The sequence below is a fragment of the Rhincodon typus genome, chromosome 16 (genome assembly GCF_021869965.1).
Source record: "Rhincodon typus isolate 14 chromosome 16, sRhiTyp1.1, whole genome shotgun sequence".
Lineage (NCBI taxonomy): Eukaryota > Metazoa > Chordata > Chondrichthyes > Orectolobiformes > Rhincodontidae > Rhincodon > Rhincodon typus.
Genome location: NC_063347.1, coordinates 29,491,675 through 29,514,088, shown reverse-complemented (window position 1 = coordinate 29,514,088; position 22,414 = coordinate 29,491,675). Strand labels below are relative to the sequence as shown.

At 42.6% G+C, this 22,414-nt stretch overlaps 1 protein-coding gene across 2 annotated transcripts in view; it reads right to left on the bottom strand.

The window, feature by feature from the left end:
* Positions 1 to 22,414, bottom strand: part of appl1 (adaptor protein, phosphotyrosine interaction, PH domain and leucine zipper containing 1) — a 66,034-nt gene that overhangs the window by 24,459 nt on the left and 19,161 nt on the right. For both annotated transcript variants that reach the window (XM_020515689.2, XM_048606321.1), the window contains 7 exons: positions 20,771 to 20,858; positions 20,113 to 20,154; positions 14,807 to 14,865; positions 14,418 to 14,564; positions 10,389 to 10,471; positions 9,196 to 9,354; positions 4,525 to 4,713 (listed from right to left, as the gene is read on the bottom strand). In XM_020515689.2, coding sequence (XP_020371278.1) covers positions 4,525 to 4,713; positions 9,196 to 9,354; positions 10,389 to 10,471; positions 14,418 to 14,564; positions 14,807 to 14,865; positions 20,113 to 20,154; positions 20,771 to 20,858 — 767 coding nt within the window. The remainder of the gene's footprint in view (positions 1 to 4,524; positions 4,714 to 9,195; positions 9,355 to 10,388; positions 10,472 to 14,417; positions 14,565 to 14,806; positions 14,866 to 20,112; positions 20,155 to 20,770; positions 20,859 to 22,414) is intronic.

Here is a 22,414-nt window from a genome sequence, read left to right as displayed (position 1 = left end):
AGCATCTGCAGTTCCTACTATCTCTGGAGTTGATAACAATCTGGCTAGGAGGTGAAAAGCTGTTAATGAGGATTACAGTGACCAACAATAGATAATGTATTGGCAGACTATGTGATAACAAGGCCTGGTGTGTGGAGTAAGGGGCTGGGACGTGGGAGAGTTTAGGCCTTAAAATTATTGAACTCTATATCGAGTCCGAAGGGCTGCAGGGTCCCCAAGTGGAAAATGAGGTGTTCTTCCAGCTTGCGGTGAGCTTCGCTGGAACACTGCAGCAAGCCTGAATCTGAGATGTTGGCTAGGAAACAAGGTGGTGTGTTAAAGTGGCAGGCAACTGGAAGCTCAGGGTCTTTTTTGTGAGCAGAACATAGATGTTGTCTGAAGCGGTCACCCAATCTACACTTCGTTTCCCCAATGTAGAGGAGACCACATTGTGAGCAGCGAATGCAGTAGACTAGATTGTGGAAGTGCAAGTGACGTGCTGCTTCGCCTGGAAGGTATGTTTGGGCCCTTGGATAGTGAGGAGGGAGGAGGTAAATGGGCAGGTGTTACACCTTTGGCGGTTGCAAAGCAAGGTGTCATGGGACAGTGGGGTAGTGTTGGGAGTGAAGGAAAAATAGACCAGGGTGTCCTGGAGGGAACGGTCCCTGTGGAAGGCAGACAAGGGAGGGGAGGGAAATGTGTGTCTGGTGGTGGCATCTCGCTGGAGGTGGCAGAAATGGCATTTGACGAATCTTTGGGTGCGGATGCTGGTGGGATGGTAGGTAAGGACAAGAGGAACACTATTGCTGTTGCAGGAGGGAAGAGAGGGGGTGATGGTGGAAGTGCGGGAGATGGGTCAGACGGGCCCTGTTGACAATGGTGCCAGGGACTTCTCGGTTGTGGAAGAAAGTGGACATTTCAGAGGCAGCCTTTTGCCTCATCTGAACATATGCGATGGAGACAGAGGAACTGAGAGAATGCAATGGAGTCTTTTCAGGAAGCAGGGTGCGAGAATGTATTGTCCAGGTAACTGTGGGCGTCGGTGGGTTTATAGTGGATATTAATGACCAGTCTATTCCCAGAAATGGAAACAGAGATGTCAAGGAAGGGAAGGGAGAAAGTGGGGGCAGGGTGGAAACTGGAAGCAAAAAAAACGATAAACTTTTCCAATTTCAGACAAGAGAAGGAAGCAGCACCAATGATATCATCGATATATCAGGGGAAGAGTTATGGGCGAGGTCTGGAATAGGACTGGAACAAGGAATGTTCCACGTACCCCACAAAGAGACAGACATAACTGGGGTAAATGCCGGTACCCACTGTCACCCCTCTGACCTGAAGAAAACGAAAGGAATTGAAAGAGAAGTTGTTGAGGGTGAGGATGAACTCAGCCAAGCCGGAGGCTGGTGGTGGGTGGGGACGGTTCAGGCCTTTGCTCCAGGAAGAGGTGGAGAACCCCAAGACTATCCTGGTGGGGGATGGACATATAAAAGGGATTCAATGTCCATGGTAAAGAGGCGGCGGCTGCAACCTGCAAACTGGAAATTTTGAAACTGGTGTAAAGTGTCAGAGGAATCACTGATGTACGTGGGCAGGGACTGGACCGGGGAGAGAAAAGACTGAGTCAAGGTAAGAAGGGATTAGTTCTGTGGGGCAGAATACGGGCTGAAACAATGGGTCAGAGCGGGCAGTCTTGTTTGTGGATTTTTGGAAGGAGGTAGAAGCAAGCTGCGAGAGGGCTATCATCTTGGAGGCGGGGGAGAGGGAATCCCCAGATGAAATGAGGTCAGTTACCATAGCTGAAACAATGGCCTGATGTGCTATGGTGGGGTCATGGTCCAGGGGAAGATAGGAGGAGGTAGTTGAGAGTTGGTGCTGAGCCTCTGCAATGTAGAGGTCAGTACCCCAGACTACAACAGCACCACCCTTATTGGCAGGCATAATAACAAAGTCAGGGTTGGATCTAAGTGCACAGAGTGCAGTCAGTTCGGAGGGAGATAAATTGGATTTGGTGAGGATGGGGCGGGGCAGAGCAAGTGAGGTGATGAATGTCACATCGACATTGAAATAGATTCTCAATGAATAGATTGAGTGAAAGTAAAAGGTCAGAGGGTGGGGTACAAGTGGAGGGAGAGTGTTGAAACTGGGCAAGTGGGTTTGTCCAAAGAAATGGGCACAGAGGAGAAGACGGTGGAAGAAGAGTTCGACGTCATGTTAAGGTGGGGACGCAGAGGAATAAAGCTGAGACCTTTGCCGAAAGTCCTGTACTCAGCATTGGAGATGAAGAAGTTAGGTGGGATGGTGAACACCTGACAGGAGGTAGGGTTGGGGGTGGGGGCACAAGGATGGAGTCAGAGGGGAGGAAGGTTTCAGAAGGCCATGGGTATCTCTGAATTGTTGCACGGAGATATCTAGAACTGCAGATGCTGGAGACAGAGTCAATACAGTGTGGAGTTGGAGGAACAGGCAGGTCAGGCAGCAGCAGAGGAGGAGAGTTGACGTTTTGAGTTGGGACTAGGGAGGGGGAAGGCACTGGGAAATAGATAGAGGGTGGAATGGTGATTGGTGATTGCAGGCAGGGGTAGTAAGGATTTGTCAGTGGAAAGGGTGTGGCAGATAGGTAGGAAAGATGATGGACAAGTTGTGTTAGGTCAAGGAGGCAGGGATGAGAGGTGGGGGTTGACATGGGACAAGGCTGGGGGTGGGAGATTTTGAAACTGATGAATTCTATGTTCAAGCCATCGGGCTGTAGGCTCCTGAGGTGGAATATGAGTTGTTCTTCCTCCAGTTTGCATGTGGTGTCATTGTGGCACTGGAGGAGGCCCAGGATGGACATGCAACCATGGGAGTGGGAGGGGGGAGTTAAAATAGTTGGCAACAGGAAGTTGTTGTTGATTATAGCATACAGAGTACAGATGCTCCGCAAATCGGTCACCAAGTCTGTGCTTGGTCTCACTGATGTAGAGGAGGCCACATCGGGAACAATGGATACAGTAGACCAGGTTGGAGGATGTACAGGTGAACTCCTGTTGGATATGGAAAGTTTGTCTTTGGATGGAGGTGAGGGGGGAGGTGTAGAGGCAGGTGTAGCATTTCCTGTGGTTGCAGGGAAACGTGCCAGGTGTGGTGGGGTTGGTGTGGACTGTGGAGTGGACGAGGGAGTCACGGAGTGAGCAGTCCCTACAAAAGGCAGATAGGGGTGGGGATGGATGTCTCTCTTTGGAGGTGGGGTTGGATTGCAGGTGGCAGAAGTGTCGGAGGATGATGAACTGGATGTGGAGGTTGGTGGGGTGGCATGTAAGGACCAGGGGGACTCTGTCCTTATTTTTGTTGGGGGGAGGGGCTGGAGGGCAGAAGCATGGGATGAAGTGGAAGTGCGGAGTGGCGCAGCCCTGAGCCAGCATGTTACAATGCTGTTGAAGAGAAAGGTCGAGAGTATGCATGTGACACCGACTGGCACTGAGCGTGGATCTCAGGATGCAGTGAGGGCAGCTGTCTGTAGAACGTTGAACATCATGGAGATATCCGTGACACTGGGAGAATTCAAAGCATGAGGGAGAAAACTTCTGTTGGAATCCACGTGGGGTGAGTCTGAGCTGGAGGCAGTCACTGAGGAATATGATATGGCTCTGGAAACAAGTTTTAGCAAATACCCGGTCAAACAACAGGAGTGACAGTGAAATTAGTGGTGGTGAACAAGAAGAAAGATTGAAAAAGGAAATCCCGTCGGAGAGAGGAGCAGAACTGTTTCAATGTGCGTATGCCAAGAAGAGATGTGGCAGTGAGTCAAATACTAAATAAAAACTGAAAGAACTGTGGATACTGTAAATCGTCCCTCTCTTCTGCGTATAAACCAACATTTTCCTAGTTACCATTAGTTCTGAGGAAGGGTCACCGGATCAGAAACATTAACTCTGATTTTTCTTTACAGATGCTTCCAGACCTGCTGAGCTTTTCCAGCGACTTCTGTTTGTGTTCACAATTTACAGCATCTGCAGTTCTTCCGGTTTTTACAAGGAAGTAGCAACTTGTTTTTGTGCTCACTCAGCTGCAGGCATGATTGTCTATGGATAGTAGTAAACTGATCACAACCCTTTTCAAGAAAAAGTCTAAATCTTCGTACTGATTGAATTCTCCACTACAGCATTAAGTCAGACAGATTAAGAACAGATCTAATAGCCCAAAATGCCTATCCATGAGATGATGTGGACCAACAGCAACAGAACTATATATCAAACATATAATCTTATGGCATGGCATTCATTCCATTATGACCATTATTGAGCCAAGTACCCAATTCTGGTTCAATTTTGAGTACAGAATAAGGCTGTGCGGGGAAGGAATATCAAGTGTACCATAGATTAAGGTCTCTCCCTACTGTACAAGGCTACAAATTTGCCAAATATAAAAACAGAATATGGCAGACAAATCTAAGGGGAACCACAACCAAATGATCAGTTTACAACGTGCATTCCAAAATATTGGTAAAGAACTTGGAGAAGGAAGCAATAAATTACGCTGGTCACAGATGTGGACAATACTTACTTTTTCCCATCAAAGGCAGTGATTTGAAAGCAGTATCTTCGGTCCTCACAATCCACAGCCATAACAGTGCAGTTGTCCAAGTCCATGACAAGACCTCCTGCAACATCCCCTCGAGCTTGACGCATCAGGTTTCCACCCTGGGTAAAGTAGTAATACCTTTCCCAGGTGGATGACACTAATCTAGTTTTACTAGAATCCAAAACAGACAGTTTTACTTTTAACACTATCTGTTGCATTTTTCTAACAGTTCGCATGACATTGCTTTGCCACTGCTATAGATTAGTTTGCAATCGACTTCACAATGGTCATTTCTTGGGCTGAAAACTTCAATGAGCTACAGTTGTTTCGCCTTTAATTATTTCCATGGCTAATAGTTAAAACAAAACCACCCCAAGTGAAATAATGCTAAAAGCATTTGCTACCTAAAACACCTCAGTGCTCGGAATTAGATATAACAATGCAAAACAAGAAACTTTGGTATAATATAAAGGATCTAAAACCATTTTCAAAAAATGCTAGAAAAAGCATGTTAGTTTTCAAAAAGAATGTGGAGGAAAATCTGACAATCAAGTGAATAACGTTTAGTTCATGAAAAAAATGTCAGAAGATCTTCAAAATGGCACAGCCTCTAATCATACCAGCTCCTTTGCCAATGGAACCCGGGTTTGAATTCAATGAGATCTCCGCTCTCTACAGACTGTAAATTCTAATGTGAAATAGGATTAAGCTCCCTTAACACAGTATTCAATGGGCTTATATTTTTGGCAATCTTTGGAAAACTCAAACTAAAAAGATTAGCTGATATAACAAATATGAACAATCACGTTCAAGCATTAAAGAACATTCTGAGTGATGAGTTAAGATACATTATTTTGGACAAAGTTCTACTTTCTACGTTACTATGTTATACATGATCAAGTGCTTTCTGCAGTGCCAAAAGCACAGAATGTGTTCTTCTCCTCACAATGTAACAAATAGAGAATGGATTACAACATGTATGAATGTAATTATCCAAGCAAGACAGGAATAACACCATTGAGAAACGTCTTCTAGAACTATGCACGGAAAACGATAAAACTGCATAATGGTTCAGAAAGCATTTAGGGATGTGTGAGAACAATTAGAAATATACCAGAACATACAACCAGAAACACCAAAAGTGGAGACTAAAGGAGATTACATGCTGTGCAAGGTCAATTGAAAATAAATGTAGGCAAATAGAAGTCAGAATCCTGGGGATACAGTTGTGGGGATGGCCTCTCGGGCGAAAGTATCAGCAGCAGCTAGTTCAGTGATTGGCTCTGTTGTGCAGCAGGGAGAGTCGAAGTGTAGGCTAAGGGTAATGATAGGGCATTGATTAGTCGGGGCATGAATAAGCATTTCTGTGGCCAAGTCCAAGGATGGAGTTTCGGCCCTGGTGCCAGGGTCAAGGATGACTCTGAACTGGCGCAGGATATTCTGTGGGGTGTCTTGAAAAACATTGAGGTAGATAAGTCCCTACGGCCTGATAGGATCTAATCCAAGATACTGAGGGAGGAGATTGTTGGGGCCTTGGCAGGAGTGTTTGTATCAGAAGGGTGGAGAATAGCCAATGTTATTCCTTTGATTAAGAAGGGCAACAGAGATAATCCAGGAAACTACAGTCAGTGAGCCTTACATCAGTCACAGGGAAATTATTGGAGAAGATTTTTCAGTACAGGATTTACTCACAATTGGGAAAGAATGGTCTTACTAGGAACAGTTAACATAGCTTTGTGAGAGGGAGGTTGTTTCTCACAAATTTCAATTTTTGCAGGAAGTGATGAAGATGATCAATCATGGTAGAGCGGTGGATGTAGTCTACATGGACTTTACTAAAGCATTTGACAAGGTCTCTCATGGTAGGCTGGTCCAGAAGATTAAGTTATATGGGATCTCCAAGCAGTCGCTAAATTGGATACAAAATCAGTTTGGTCATAGAAGACAAATGGTAGTTGTGGAGAGTGTTTTTCTGACTGGAGATCTGTGACCAGTGATATTCCACAAGGATCAGTGCTGGGACCTCTGTTGTTGGTAATATACATATAAATGATTTGGAAGAACATGTAGGTTATCTGCTTAGTAAGCTTGCAGATGACACGAAAATTGAAGGAGTTGTGGACAGGGAGGAAGACTGTCAAAGGATACAGCAAGATTAGAAATAGTCGGCATGGCTTTGCGAGGGGCAGATCATGCCACACAAGCCTTATTGAATTCTTTGAGGATCTGACAAAACACATTGATGAAGGCAGAGCAGTGGATGTGGTGTATATGGATTTTAGCAAGGCATGTGGTAAGGTTCCCCATGGTTGGCCCATTCAGAAAGTAAGGAGGCATGGGATCCAGGGAAATTTTGCTGTCCGGATACAGAATTGGCTGTCCAATAGAAGACCGAGGGTGGTAGTAGATGGAAAGCATTCAGCCTGGAGCTCGGTGACCAGTGGTGTTCTGCAGGGATCTGTTCTGGGACCTCTGCTCTTCGTGATCTTTATAAATGACTTGGATGAGGAAGTGGAAGGGTGGGCTAGTAAGTTTGCTGATGACATGAAGGTTGGTGGAGTTGTGGATAGTGTGCAGGGCTGTTGTAGGTTGCAGCGGGACATTGACAGGATGCAAAGCTGGGCAATGAAGTGGCAGATGAAATTCAACCCGGATGAGTGTGAAGTGATTCATTTTGGAAGGTCAAATTTGAATGCAGAATACACGGTTAATGGCAGGATTCTTGGCAGTGTGGAGGAACAGAGGGATCTAGGGGTCCACGTCCAAGTTGCTACCCAAGTTGATCAGGTTGTTATGAAGGCGTATGGTTTGTTGGCTTTCATTGTCAGGGGAATTGAGTTTAAGAGCTGCGAGGTTATGGTGCAGCTCTATAAAACCCCGATTAGACCACACTTGGAATACTGTGTTCAGTTCTGATCGCCTCATTATAGGAAGGATGTGGAAGCTTTAGAGAGGGTGCAGAAGAAAATTACCAGGATGCTGTCTGGACTGGAGGACAGGTCTTATGAAGAAAGGTTGAGGAAGCTCAGGCTTTTCTCATTGGAGCGAAGAAGGATGAGAGGTGACTTGATAGAGGCGTACAAGATGATGAGAGGCATAGATAGAGTGGATAGCCAGAGGCTTTTTCCCAGGACGGAAATGACTATCACGAGGGGGCCTAATTTTAAGGTGATTGGAGGAAGATATAGGGGAGATGTCAGAGGTAGGTTCTTTAAACAGAGAGTGGTGGGTGTTTGGAATGCTCTGCCGGCAGTGGTAGTGGAGTCAGATACTTTAGGGACATTTAAGCAATTCTTGGATAGGTACATGGATGATAGTAAAATGTAGGATATGCAGGGTAGTTTGATCTTAGATTAAGATAATAGGTCGGCACAACATCGTGGGCCAAAGGGCCGGTGTTGTTCTATGTTCTAAGATATAGATCAGTTGGAAAGCTGGGGACAGAAATGGCAGATGGCATTTAATCTGCACAACTGAGAGATGATGCATTTTGGGAGGTCAAATGCAAGAGGAAAGTATACAGTAAATGGCAGGACCCTGAGGAGAACTGATATACAGCAGGATCTTGGGGTGCAACTCCATAGCTCCCTGAAAGTGGCTTGCATGAAAGTGGCATTTGGCATGCTTTAATCAATCAGGGCACTGAGTATAAAAGTTGGCAAGTCACGTTGCAGCTGTGTACGACTTTAGTTCGGCCACATTTGGAACACTGTGTGTAGTTCTGGTCACCACACTATAGGAAGGATTTAGAGGCTTTGGAGAATGTATGAAAGAGGTTTACCACGATTGGGGTGTATTAGCCATGAGAAAGGCTAGACCAACATGGATTGCTTTTGCCAGAGCATCAGAGACTGAACTGGACTGGAGGGGGGAGGGAGGAGGATGTGATAGACATATATAAAATTATGAGAAGCATGGATAATGTGGATTGTCAGAGTCTTTTTCCCAGTGTGGAAATATTGCACAGGGCATAGGTTTAAAGTGAGAGGGGAAAAGTTTAAAGCAGATATGGGAGGCAAGTTTTTTTTGTACAAAGGGTGCCAGGTGCCTGGAACATGCTGCCAGGGGAGGTGGTAGAAGAAAATACGATAGCAACATTTAAGAAGCATTTGGACGGACACATAAACAGGCAGGGATGTATCCCATAGAAGGATGTGGACCATGTGTGGGCAGATCGGATTAGTTTACAATGGCAACATGGTTGAGCCAAAGGGCCTCTCCCTGTGCTGTACAGTTCTATGTTAACAAAAAGCAAAGCATTTCAGAATATCCAACCAAACAAAAACAAAATAAATAACTATTTAGGAATACAGGTTGTTGTTTGAAAATATATGTTGAAAATGAATTAAATTTGACTTGCAGGGTCAAGGAAGAATCAAGAAAGAAAAAGCCCTGGCACAAAATCAATGGGCCAATGGCTGTTTTTATGTTGTTCCAAATTGTTTTCTGCTTGACCAAATATTTGCTTCCTGGAAATACCTATCTGCTGTTGGCTTAAAGTGAAGTCAGCTTCAATCAGCTTCCTATCCATGACAAAGGCATTGTGAAATTGCAATCAGAAACATCATGTATATAGATAATAGCTTCACATGTTGCAATTGATGATTCTTCAGAATCTAACAAAACATTTCCATGGCAATGCCTGACACTTACTTTCTTGTATTCATATAGCCAGTTTTTCTGGTTAGGTTTCTATTGATGTTGAATAGTTTGGTATCCGGATCAGGTACATACAATGAGTCGCTGGCTACTTCCAGATCCTGAATGGTCTGATGCATGGTTTCCAGTTCAGTTTCCATTTCCCGACGGACACTAGAACATGGACAAATAGATTGATTGTATTGTTTCAATAATATTTTAACCATTGATGTTTTAATCTAATACTATCTAATATCACTCATTAAAATTATATGCAATAATGCATATCATGTTACTATCTATTGTAGTCCTGTCTGAAATAAAATCCAGGGCAGTATGCAAATCAAACTCTGCCTTGGATGAGGATTCAATTCTGCATGTCAAGATAATTGTTACAGGTTTTCTGGAACGAAAGTGCTCAACCATGTTTCAAATGTGAATTTAGCTGAATCAGATAGTATTACGCACATCCAGATGCAGTTACATTTTTCAGATCCAGGTAGAAGGAAAATTGGGTTTTGTTCTTTCTCTCCGCCTTGTTGGTGTATGAAGGCCATCAACTGACTATTAATACATGTAGGTTAATAGTGTTTTTGACAGTCAAGATAATCACAATCTAAACAAATCCACAAAGGGGTCACTGACCAGTGAATCAAGGCAAAAAAAAGCTCAGTTCGAGAATAGATCAATGATCTCAGTGCTTAACCACATGAAGTATTAATCAGCTTTGCCAATTTTTTTTTTTTTTTTTTTAAATTCATTCATGGGTGGAGGGCATTACCAGCTAGGCTAGCATTTATTGTACATTCCTAACTGTCTGGTGTAACTTGAAGGCTAGTCCAGGTAAAATTAGTGGGCTTTTCCCCAACTGGCAATGGATTCATGGTCATGATTAGAATCATTAGTATCATCTTCATTCCAAGTTTTTACTGCTTTCAAATTCTACCATCCACTGTACCTGGGTCTCTGGATTAGCAACCCAGCGATAACACCACTAAGCCATTGCCTCCACTTACTATAAATTTTATACTTCCATTCTTATTTTCATACACAAATACAAAGCTGAATTATATTTAATTCCCCTTTTATTAGCTCAAGTAGAATTTTTATTATCTGCTGGAAGGGACAGAGAAAATATTACTATTGATTGAGTTAAAAGGAGGAATATAATTTGTAATGACAACATTTATAAAGTAATTTTAACTTACCCCTGCACACTGGCACCAATATTTGTCAGAAATTCCTCCAACTGTTGAGCCATGTGTTCAGAACCCATTCTGAAGAAGTTTATCTGAAATACACAAATTATTAGTATGCTTAAGGAAAGCAGTCCAGACATAGGTTTGTATTTTATCATTCATTTATGGGATGCAGCCGTGGCTGACTGGGCCAGCATTTTTACCCGCCTTCCGTTGCCTTTGAGAAAGTGGTCATAAGCTGCTTTCTTGAACTGCACCGGTTCATTTGGTCTAGGTATACCCAAAATGCTTTTAGTGAGTGAGGAGTAGGGGTTGGGGGCATAAAGTACAAGGGTTGTGAGCCAACATCACTGAAGAAACAGCAATATACTTCCAAGTCAAAACAGTAGGTGACTTTAAGAGAACCTTTGAGGTGGTGATGTTTCCATGTTCTGCTGCCCTTCTTCTGGATGGTCTTGATTGTGGTTTTGAAAAGTGCTGTCCAATGAATCTTGGTGAATTTCTGTAGTGCACCTATGGTACATACTGCTGCTCCTGAGCATTGATGGTGGAGGAGTGAATGCTTGTGGATTGTGGCACTAATCAAACATACTGCTCTGTTCTGGATGATGTCAAACTTCTTGAGTGTCGATGGAGCTGCGTTCATCCTGACAAATGGGTCAATTACACTGCACTCCAGACTTGGGTCTTGTAGATGGTGAACAGTTTCTACAGGATTCATAGCCGCTGACCTGCTTCTACAGCCACACCCAGTCATTAATGGTAGTGGACAATAAAAAAAACACACATCTTCAATGAAGGAGGATGGGGAGCCGAGCACATCAGCGTAATAGATGGAGCAATGATCTTCAGCCAGAAATCCTGAGTGGATGATCCATTTCTGGTCAATGGTAACCTTGCTGATGGTGAAAGATTCAGCGATAGTAAAGCCATTGAGTATCAAAAGGGTGATGAATAGATTGTCTCTTGATGGAGATGGTCATTGCCTGGCACTTAAGCTGCAAGTAACACTTGCGCCACAAATCAACTCAGCATGGATATGGTCCAGGTCTAGATGCATCTGGATATGTACTGATTCAATATCCGAGGACTCAGGAATAATGGCAAACCTTGTGCATCTGTACTTCTGACCTTTTTGATGGAGGCAAGACCATTGATTAAAGCAGCTAAAGACAACTGGCCCTTGGATACTACTCTGAGAAACACTTGCAGAGATGCCCTGAAGCCGAGGTGACTAACCAATGACTATTTCATTTGTGATGAGATCTTTTCTCATTCACTCACAGGATTTGGACATCACTGGCTAGGCCAGTATTTATTGCCCATCTCTGGTTGCCCAGATTTCCTTCCCTAAAGGACATTACTGAGCCAGATGGGTTTTTTCCGACAATCGACAATGGTCATTATTAGACCCTTAATTCCAGATTCTTTTACTGAATTCAATTTCCATCATCTGCCTTGATGAGATTTGAATCAAGGTCCCCAGAATATTAGCTGAGTTGCTGGATTAATAGTCTAGTGATAATACTACAAGGCATTGCACCCCCTAGTCCAGCTAACGTAAAATTTGCTCCCCAATTTCCACTGACTTGAGTTTTGCTCGGCCTCCTTGATGCCACACTTGGTCAAATGTAACCTTGTTGTCAAGTGCTGTCACTCTCACTTCAGCTCTAGAATTCAACTCTTTTGTCCATGTTTGAACCAAGTCTGTAATGAGGTCAGGAGCTGATTGAGCCTGGTGGAACCCAGAGTGTTTTTATTCATTCACAGGATGAGGGCGTCGCTGGCTAGGCAGCATTTATTGCCCATCCCTAATTGCCCAGAGGGCAGTTCATAGTCAACCACATTGTTCTGGGTCTGGAGTCACATGTAGGCCAGACAAAGTAAGGATGGCAGTTTCCTTCCCTAAAGGGCATTAGTGAACCAGATAGGTTTTTCTAACAATTGACAATGGATTCACAGTCATCATTCGATTCTTAATTCCAGATATTTTATTAAATTTAAATTCCACCATCTGCCATGGTGGGATTCGAACCTGGGTCCCCAGAATGTTACCTGGGTCTTTGGATTAACAGTCCAGTGATAATACCACTAGGCCGACACCTTCCCTTGGTGTCAACAAGCAGGTTATTGCTAAGCAAGTGCTGCTTTCACAACACTGCTGACAAACCCCTTCCATCATTTTCCTGATACTCAAGCATACGCCGTGGAGTAGTAATTGACTGGGTTGGATTTGTCTTGCCTTTTGTATACAGGACATACCTGGATAATTTTCCACTTGTCAGGTAGATGCCAGTGCTGTGGCTACATTGGAACTGATTGGCTAAAGACACAGTAAATTGTGGAGCACAAGTCTCTGTACAATTGCTGGATTGTTGTCAGGAACCATAGCCTTTGCATTATCCAGTTCTTTCAGCCACTTCTTGATATCATATGGAGTAAATCCAATTGATTGGGGACCTCAGGGAGATGCTGAAATGGATCATCCACTCAGGACTTCTGACTGAAGATGGTTGCCTCATTTATTACACTGATGCACTCGGCTCCCCAACCCCTTTCATTGAAGATGTGGGTTGTTTTAATTCTCCACTGTCATTCATGACTGGGCATGGCAGGCCTGCAGAACTTAGATCTGGTCTCTTGGTTGTGGAATGCTGAGCTCATCTATTCCTTGCTGCTTATGTTGTTTGTTATGCAAGTAATCCTGGGTTGTAACTTCACCAAGATGATAACTCATTTCTAGTTATGCCTTGTGCTGCTCCCATATCTGAATTTCTCATTTCACGAAGGTTGATCCTCAAACTCAAAGGAAATATTACAGAGCGGGGAATATGCCAGGCTATGAGGTTGCAGATTGTGTCAGAGTACAATTCCATTCCTGATGATAGCTTACAGTGTTTCATGGATGCCCAGTCTTAAGTGGCCATATCCGTTCAAAGACTATCCCATTTAGTATGTTCTTAGTATGAGACAATTCAATAGAGGATATGAGAGTATCCTCAAAGCAAAGACAGGATTTAGTCTCCACAAACACTGTGCAGTGCCACTTCAACTGTTCCCGTCATGGCAAGATTTGTCTGCAGCAGACAGATTGTTGAAGATGAGGTCTAGTATGTGTTCCCCTTGTGGGTTCCTTTGCCAACTGCTGCAAGCCCAGTCTAGTAACTATATCCTTTTGGACTTGTCCACCTCCATCACTTTGGGTAATGGACACTGAAGTCCAAATTGCCACTCTCAGTGCTTCTTCCAAGTGTTGTTCAACATGATGGAGTACGAACAGCTATTTTTTAATCACTGGGAGGTTTACACATCTTTATTTGACCTGATGCCATGAGGCTGCATGGGGTTGAAAACTCTATGATGCTCAGGGCAACTCCCCTCGATTCTATGCCACTATGCCAGCACCTCTGCCGAGTCTTTTCTGCTACTGGAGCAGAACATACCAAGGATGGAAGTGGTGTTGGCAGGGATATAGTATGTAAGTGACAGTCTGTTGCTTGACTAGTCGGTGAGACAGCTCTCCCAATTTTGGCACCAGTACTCAGATGTCAGCAAGGAGGACTTTGGGAAGTTTGACATAGGCTTACAACTAGCCATATTACGGTAAAATTTGTAATTTTGCTCAGCAATGGGTGATCTTGAGTCAGCAACTAAGGATTACTGTCAGTACTGTAAGGGAGCTTAAATTTCTGTCTTATCTTATACCTAACCTAGATGCACTCAATGGTCATAATATGTTACAAAAAAACACATATTACTTTTCATTATTTTTATGGGATATGGATATTGCTAAGAGGTCTAGCATTTGTTGCCCCTTCCGAATGGTCTATGAAGTAGTGATGGTGAGTCACCTTCTTGAAACCCTTCCATCAACCTTTACAGTCATAGTGCTGCTGTGACGACTGAAGCTTATTTTCTCCTTAACTGCATTAAGGGAAACCATGCTATTTTACTTAGAAAGTTTGCAACTTAAGTAGAATAATTATGAAAATAATTGAGAATATCCTAAAATTAAAACAACGTGTTGCACCAACAGACCTGCGCTTGCATATATCCCAGGAGAGGTTCTAGCAGTGCAATCTTTTTCTTGTACTGTAATGTGTTCAGTGCACAAAAATAGTGCATCATGGTCTGGTGCTGCTTCTTTCTAGATGTGTACAGATCTTCAGTTGCCTCTAGCTTCATCTGTTTGGAAAGAAGATTTTTAAAAACTCATTTGATTTTCAAACTTTTAAAGCATTAATGCAAATTGAATTCTATTAACTGTGCTATTTCGAATACGTTACTGTCAGTATGGTCATGCATCACAACTATGTTTTCCTAGTCATTATCCAAAGAAAATGGAAAGTGCCTGCTACAAATAATGTAGCAAAGAAAAGCATTCTTTCTTTCTTTAAGGAACTGAAAATCAAAGTTAGTGCTCAAACCTTATCATTTTCCTTCCGCTTGGATAGTCTACTATATTTGTTAATAGCCATATCATGATCTGTGGGACAAACAAACAAATCAATATATATTTGTTTCAAATGTTAACAGATACATTTAAACAGAATACAATGGGCCTTTTAAAAAAGTTAAAGTCTCATACCATTTAATGTTTTGGTCAAGAATTACATTAGAAGCTACCTATATAGTAAAGACCTATAGTGACACTAGGATGATTAACCATCCCGGATTTTCTGGAATTGTCCAAACAGTTTGTTTTCCGTTGCAGGCATGGATTTCCTAGGACCCCAAATGTACCATATTATTCCAACAGTGAGTGAGCAGTCTGCTCAGAATGTCAATCAACTTTAGTTCAAAATTCCCATCAACTTGTGATGTAAACATTATTGAAATAATGTGAAGAAAACATTTAATGAGCTCTGAATCGAGAAGGTTGAGTCACTTTTATTAAACTGAAGTCGGGCAGTCCACTGGTGAGTTAACAGAAAAGTTGGTCTAACTTGGATAATAAAATTGCTGGACATTAAAGACATGCCAAAACGTAGAAAATAGGAGCAAGAACAGACTGCCTGCACTGTCATCAATATGATCACGGCTGATTATCAAACTCATTACTCCGTTCCTGCTTTCTCCCCATATCTATGCCCAACTCCTTCTTGAAAATATTCAATGTTTTGGCTGCAACCACTCACTGTAGCACAGAATATCACAGGCTTATAGAGTCATAGGTCATATAGCAAGGAAACAGACCCTTCGGTGCAACCAATCCATGCTTAACATAATACCAAACTAAACTAGTCCCACCTACCTGCACCTCGCCCATATACCTCCAAACCTTTCCTATTCAAGTATCTATCCAAATGTCTTCTAAACATTGTAAATGTACCCGTATCCACCACTTCCTCAGGAAGTTCACGCCACATGCGAACCACTCTCTATGTATAAAAACTGCCTTTCATGTCTTTTTCAAATCTCTCTCCTCTCACCTTAAAAATGTGCCCCCTTGTCTTGAAATCTCCCATCCTAGAGAAGAGACAACTTCCATTAATTCTATCTATACCTCTCATTATTTTATAAACTTCTCAGTTTGCCTCTAAACGCCCTATGCTCTGGTGAAAAAAGTCCCAGTCTACCCAGCCTTTCTATTTCACACAAATCTTCCAAACTCGGCAACATCCTAGTAAACCTCTTCTGAATCCTCTCCAGCTTGATATATTCTTCCTATAACTGGGTGACCAGAACTGGACACAGTATTCCAGAAGAAGCCTCACCAATGTCCTGCACAACCTTAACATGACTTCCCAACTCCTATATTCAAAGGACTGATCAATGAAGGCAAGTGTGCCAAATGCCTTCAGTCTCTGAGTGAAGAAATCCCTCATCTGTATCCTAAATAGCCTACCCTATATCCTCAAACTGCGAACCCTAGTTCTCTACTCCCCAGTCATTGTAAGCATCATTCCTACATTTCCAATGTCTAGTCCTGTCAGAATTTTTTTAGGTTTCTATCAGATCCCGGTCATTCTTCTAAACTCCAGTGAATATAGTCCTAACTGATCCCGTCTCTCTTCAAAAGTCAGTCTCGCCCGGAATCAGATGGCTCATCTCCACTGCACTCCCTCCACAGCAAGAATATCCTTCCTCAGATAAGAGATCAAAACTGCAAACATTGCTCTAGGTGTGGTCTCAGCAAAATCCTATATTATTACAACAAGACATCCCTGCTTCTCTACTCAAGCCCTCTCACAATGAAGGCTAACATACCATTTGCCTTCTCCACTGCCTACTGCACCTGTATGCTTACTTTCAGCAACTAGTGTATGAGCACACCCAGGTTTCATTGCAACCCCCGCTTTCCCAATTTATCATCATTCACAGCAAACATCATTTTACTTCGTGTGCGCTGCATCTGACCACTCACACTCTTTGTCCAAATCACACTGAAGCAGTTCTGAATTCTCCTCGCAGCTCAATCTCCCACCCAGCCTTGTGTCGTCTACAAGCATCATTTTCCCCCCGCATAAATCCATGCTGACTTTGTTGGATCCTGTCACTGTTCAGCAACTGCTCTTTTATAATGGACTCTAAAATTTTCCTCACTACTGATGTCAGACTGACCAATTTATAATTCCCTGATTTCTCCCTACCTCCTTTTATTAAATAGTGGGGTTACATTAGCTACCCTCCAAACCACAGGTGATGTTCCAGAGTCTGTAGAATTTTGAAAGTTGACCACTAATGTATCTACTATTTCTCATGCCACTTCTTTAAGTACTCTGGAATGTAGATTATCAGGTCCTAGGGATTTATCAGCATTTAATCCCATCAATTTCCCCAACACCATTTCCTTGCTAAAACTGATGTTGTTCTCACTGGACACTGTGTTTCCCCAACATTTTTGTGACATTACTTATGTCCTCCTTGCAAAAACAGAACTATACTATGTAGTTGATTGGTCGGTCATCTCTTCATTCCTTACTATTAGAATTAGATTTTATTGTCACATGTACTCAAGTATAGGAATACAGGACCACAGTGAAAAGTCGCTATTCTCCGGTGCCATCTGGGTTACAAAACCAGAATTTAAAAAAAAACACAGTAGAAAAAACAGGAAGCCAAAAGGTAAGAAAAAAGATCCAGATCTTAAAGTCTGAGGCTTATCTCCATCAAGAACAGAATAGAACAGAAATTTATTGTCACATGTACCTTCACATGAAAAATAGAGTGAGAAGTTTTATAGTCGCCCCACCACAGAACCTACAATGATAGAAGTCATATAAAACAACAACGAAGAAAAAGATTAAGACTAAGTAAGTCACAGTTCAATTAATGACTCCTGGTCTCAGGGAAAGCTGATTAAGGAATGACGGAATACCCTGAAGCAGCAGCTGGGACAAGTCCTCCATTCTGGAACAAGATTCCCGCGCCAGTACAAGACTGCCATGCCAGGCTGCTGGAATACTGGGCTGGAAGCTTCCGCTGAAGAAGACTGCCATGCCAGACCAAGACTGCCACTGCTGGATGAGATAGCCTGCCAGGGCGCTGGAAACTGAAGGCTAAGGAGACGTCCACACGGGAACAAGACCGCCATGCCGAGGTGGGGTGGGGGTTGCCACTTCACCTCCTTCACTTCTTGTATTCTTTTTCCTTTCTTAATCAATCCTTTTGTCCACCTATGCTGAAATCTAAACAGCTCCCAATCTTTGGCTCTGTTGTTTTACTTGGCCAATTTGTATGCCCTTTCCTTGGATGTAGTACTATCCCTAATTTCCCTCATTAGCCATGGTTGGGCCACATTTCCCATTTTAATTCTGTGCCAGACAAGAATGGACAATTGTCGCACTTCATCCACGTGTTCTTTAAATGATTGACATTGCCTAGCCAATATCTTCCCTTTAAACAGCATTCCCCAATTCATCACAGCCAGTTCACACCTCATACCATCATAGTATCCTTTATTTAGATTCAAGGCCCCAGTCTCAGAATCAAATACGCCACTCTCCATCTTAATTAAGAATTGTATCATATTGTGGTCACTATTCCTAAGGGACCTTACACAGCGAGAATGCCAATTATTCTCTTATGATGACATAATATCAGTCTAAGACGGCGTGCTGTGTAGTTGGCTCCTCAACATATTGATCCAGAAAACCATCCTATACACGTTCCAGGAATTCCTCCTCAAGGGCATTGTTGCTGATTTGCTTTCTCAATCTTTCTGCAGAGTATATCAGTGGGCATTCTGTGATTTATTCAGGCAAAATTAGGACGGCAGTTATCCTACTTATCACTGAAGTCTCAATACTGTGCTAGATGTAAATAATGGAAAAAGGATGGTACATAACATGTGTAGATAATATGTGCCTCCACTGGGGATGTTTTTTGGTATGCGCATGGGAAATAGGTTGGGGAGCTAGGTCACTGCCTTCCCATACTCCCAAGCCCACTCCCACAGTACAGGGTGGACAGGCACTGAAAATGGCAGCCGGCCAACTAACTATAAATGAATATATTAAGGGCCAATTGAGCTATTTAAAAACCAATAATATGCTGCCTCTGCCAAAATACAGTTGGAGTTTGTAAAACGATGGGAGGAAATGTGGGGACTATCTTCAAGGACAACATTTGTTCATGAGGGGAAGCTCCCATATTCACCACAATTTCTTCAGCCTCACCTGCTCTAGAAAAACCCACCTCCTGATCACCACCTCCTCACTATCCCCAGGCTTTCCAATTCAACAGCCCAGACATAGCTCACTCCATGATCTACATTTTCTTCCTTGTGGTTCTGGCTGCAGTTACCAGCAATAGCTACCACCAAAGTCACGTGCTGTGGTACTGTTGGACTTACTGCCCAGTCAGATTGGCTGGCCATTCCTGAAAACTCCTCCTCAGTGATGTCCCACAATTGGGCGCATGGGCAGCTTGGTGGCACAGTGGTTAGCACTGCTGCCTCAAGCAGCAGGGACCCGGGTTTGATTCCACCCTCGGGCGACTGTGTGGAGTTTGTACATTCTCCCAGTGTCTGCGCAGGTTTCTGCTGGATGCTCCAGTTTCCTCCCACAGTCCAAAGATGTGCAGTTGTACAGGATGGGAAAGTTAATGATGACATTCGACAGCTGCATGACTTTGAAATGGTCCTGTGAACATTCCCGTATGTGCCTCAGACAGCACAATTTAAAAAAAAACTTGTTTTCTGTACTAGCAAGCAGTTTTGTCTTCTGTATCTGCTTTCTCTGCGCTAGCTGTTTGTTACACTGTATAAGAGAAAGAGAGTTTCGTTGAGAACTGGACTTCACCTCAGACCAGGATTGTGAACGGTGCCAGAAGCGAACCTAAGCTTCCAGACCAGACGTCGATCGAGGGGTCCCCAACAGGCACATGATTTATTGTCTTTTTCCTTTCTTTTCCATGTTTTAGTCTTATTATTGTCATTGTTATTACTTAATAAACACCCACATTTACACAAATTGCTATTGTTCTCTTATCTATATTTAACTGAATCCAAAAGAACTGCCTGGATTTACTCTGTGATCCAAGGCAGCAGGTTAGGTGGATTAGCCATGGGACGTGAAGGGTTACAGGGATAGGGTAGGGAGGTGGGTGTGGGTGGGATGCTGTTCAGAGGGTCAATGTGGACTCGTTGGGCCAAATTGCCTGCTTCCACACTGTAGGGATTCTATGAATCTATGAATTAGACAGTGTAGCCTGGCCACAGCACTGTGCTTCCGGAGGCTAATTTCTATATTTTTCTAATTTAGATATTGATAAATGAAATCAAACTCACCATTACTTGCTATAGCAAATACTTCATTTAGGGTTAGCATTTCTGAAAATAAATGAAAAATATTATTGAATGAAACTGATTAAAAATTTGACTAATTTTTGCGATCACATTTAATACCTGTCAGCAGAATTACATGGTAGCACTCTTTTTAATTACAAAATTTCAGGCTGCATATTTAAATAGGAGTGTTTTCGGTGCAATGGGAGATTGCAATATTATTGGATGTAACATCTTTTAGAGAAGATATTAAATAAGGCCCACCTTCCTGCTCATCTCTGTCTTGCCAAGATTTACGACTCAAACAAATACCAGTAGAATAGATCAACTGATTGCTCATCCGATTGATATTGCTGGGCATTGTTGTGTGAAAATTTGCGACCTTGATTAAAGTATACTTAAAAATAATTGACATTTTTAAGGCTACTTAAAAGGCAAGAAAAATTTCATATAACGTTTGCTTTGACTAGGTTCCCTGTTATTCCATTTTGGTTTTTCATCTGAGTGCATACTTAATAATCTAACCTAACATACAATTAACGCACAGCGAAATATGCCATTTTTAAACATTTGCAAGTTGGTAGTTTTTAAGACATCACGATAAAAGGATCTGGAGATGCAATTAAATTATTAAATCATATTAAATACAATGTTTTCATACCTTTTAAATCCTTCTCCTTAAACTGTGTAATGGGAAACATCATGGCATCAGCTAATTGCGTTGAAAGGACAGCATGGCAGGAGCTGAGCTAAAGGACAAAAGGACGTTTTATTCTCTAGAAAAAATATATAAGATCCTGAAGTCTTTTAGCTTTCTGTAGTCTTACATATTGGCAGACTTCTTAAATAATGCAAAAATGATTCAGGACCTGGGGTTATCTTAACAACAACAACAACTTAACTTTTGAATCCTGGAACACAATGTTTCACTGACTTTATTCGGATACCAGTTGAGACATCCAAGTCTATTAACCTCTGGTCAGCACTAATTTAGTTGATATGATCTGGATTGGCAGTAAAGTGGTACAATTTGCCTCAATTATTGAAGGCAACTAGAGACAGAACTTCAATCACTGCTCCTCATCATTGATTCTTCTGAAATGTGATTGTATGAATGAACATTGGGCAAGAACAGATTTATGCTGCAGAGTCAGACAGCAAGTTGATGTAATCTATGGATCAAGCATTTAGAATGACCACTGACATGAAAATGCCCAAAATCCGTGGAACTAAAAAGAATAGAAAATGGCCAGTAAGACAGAGAGAAAATAACAAAAAAGTAAAAAGTGCTGGATTCTTCTATACTAGGGACAAAAATGCAACATTTCTATGTATAACTATCACTATTGTTCCAGATTTTACATGCCTACACTGAAGTAAAAGTTCTTCTGTTTAAACTTTATACATTTCTAAAATTACAGAGTTCTACATCTCTGTCGCTTAAGATAAGTTTAGAATGTTCAGAAGATAAAAGGCGAAATACTGCTTAATAGTCAATTGCACTTTTAAAACATTCATTCATTCATGCGATAAATATCAATGGCAGACTAGTATTTGTCGCATAGTCCCAATTTCCCTGTAGAGGGTAATGGTGAGCCACCTACTTGAACCGCTGAGGTCCATGTGGCATAGGTACACCCACTGTGTTGTTAGGAAGAGAGAGTTCCAAGGTTAAAAACCAAAAGAACTGCGGATGCTGTAAATCAGGAACAAAAACAAAGTTGCTGGAAAAGCTCAGCAGGTCTGGCAGCATCTGTGAATGAGAAAACACGAGTTAATGTTTCGGGTCCGGTGACCCTTCCTCAGAAACGATGGTGGCTGGGAAAACGTCAGTTTATATGCAGAAAATAGGGAGGTGGGTGGGGTAGGGAGTAAACGATAAGATAGAGCCCAAAGAGAGAGAAAGACAGTTGGACAGACAAAGGAGTTGAGAACGATCAGGCTGGGAGGGTGAATAGTTGTTAATGGGGACTGTTAGTGACTAACAACAGGTGTGTGTAGTGGCAGCCTATGTGGTAACAAGGCCTGGTGTGTGGCAGTGGGAGGCTGGGACATGGGAGAGTTTAGGCCCTAAAATTATTGAACTCAATATTGAGTCCGGAGGGCTGTAGGGTCCCCAAGTGGAAAATGAGGTGTTGTTCCTCCAGCTTGCGTTGGGCTTCACTGGAACACTGTAGCAAACTGGAGACAGAGATGTTGGCCAGGGAGCAGGGTGGTGCATTGAAATGGCAGGCAACAGGTAGTTCAGGGTCTTTTTTGCGAGCAGAACGTAAATGTTCTGCGAAGCGGTCGCCAAGTCTACGCT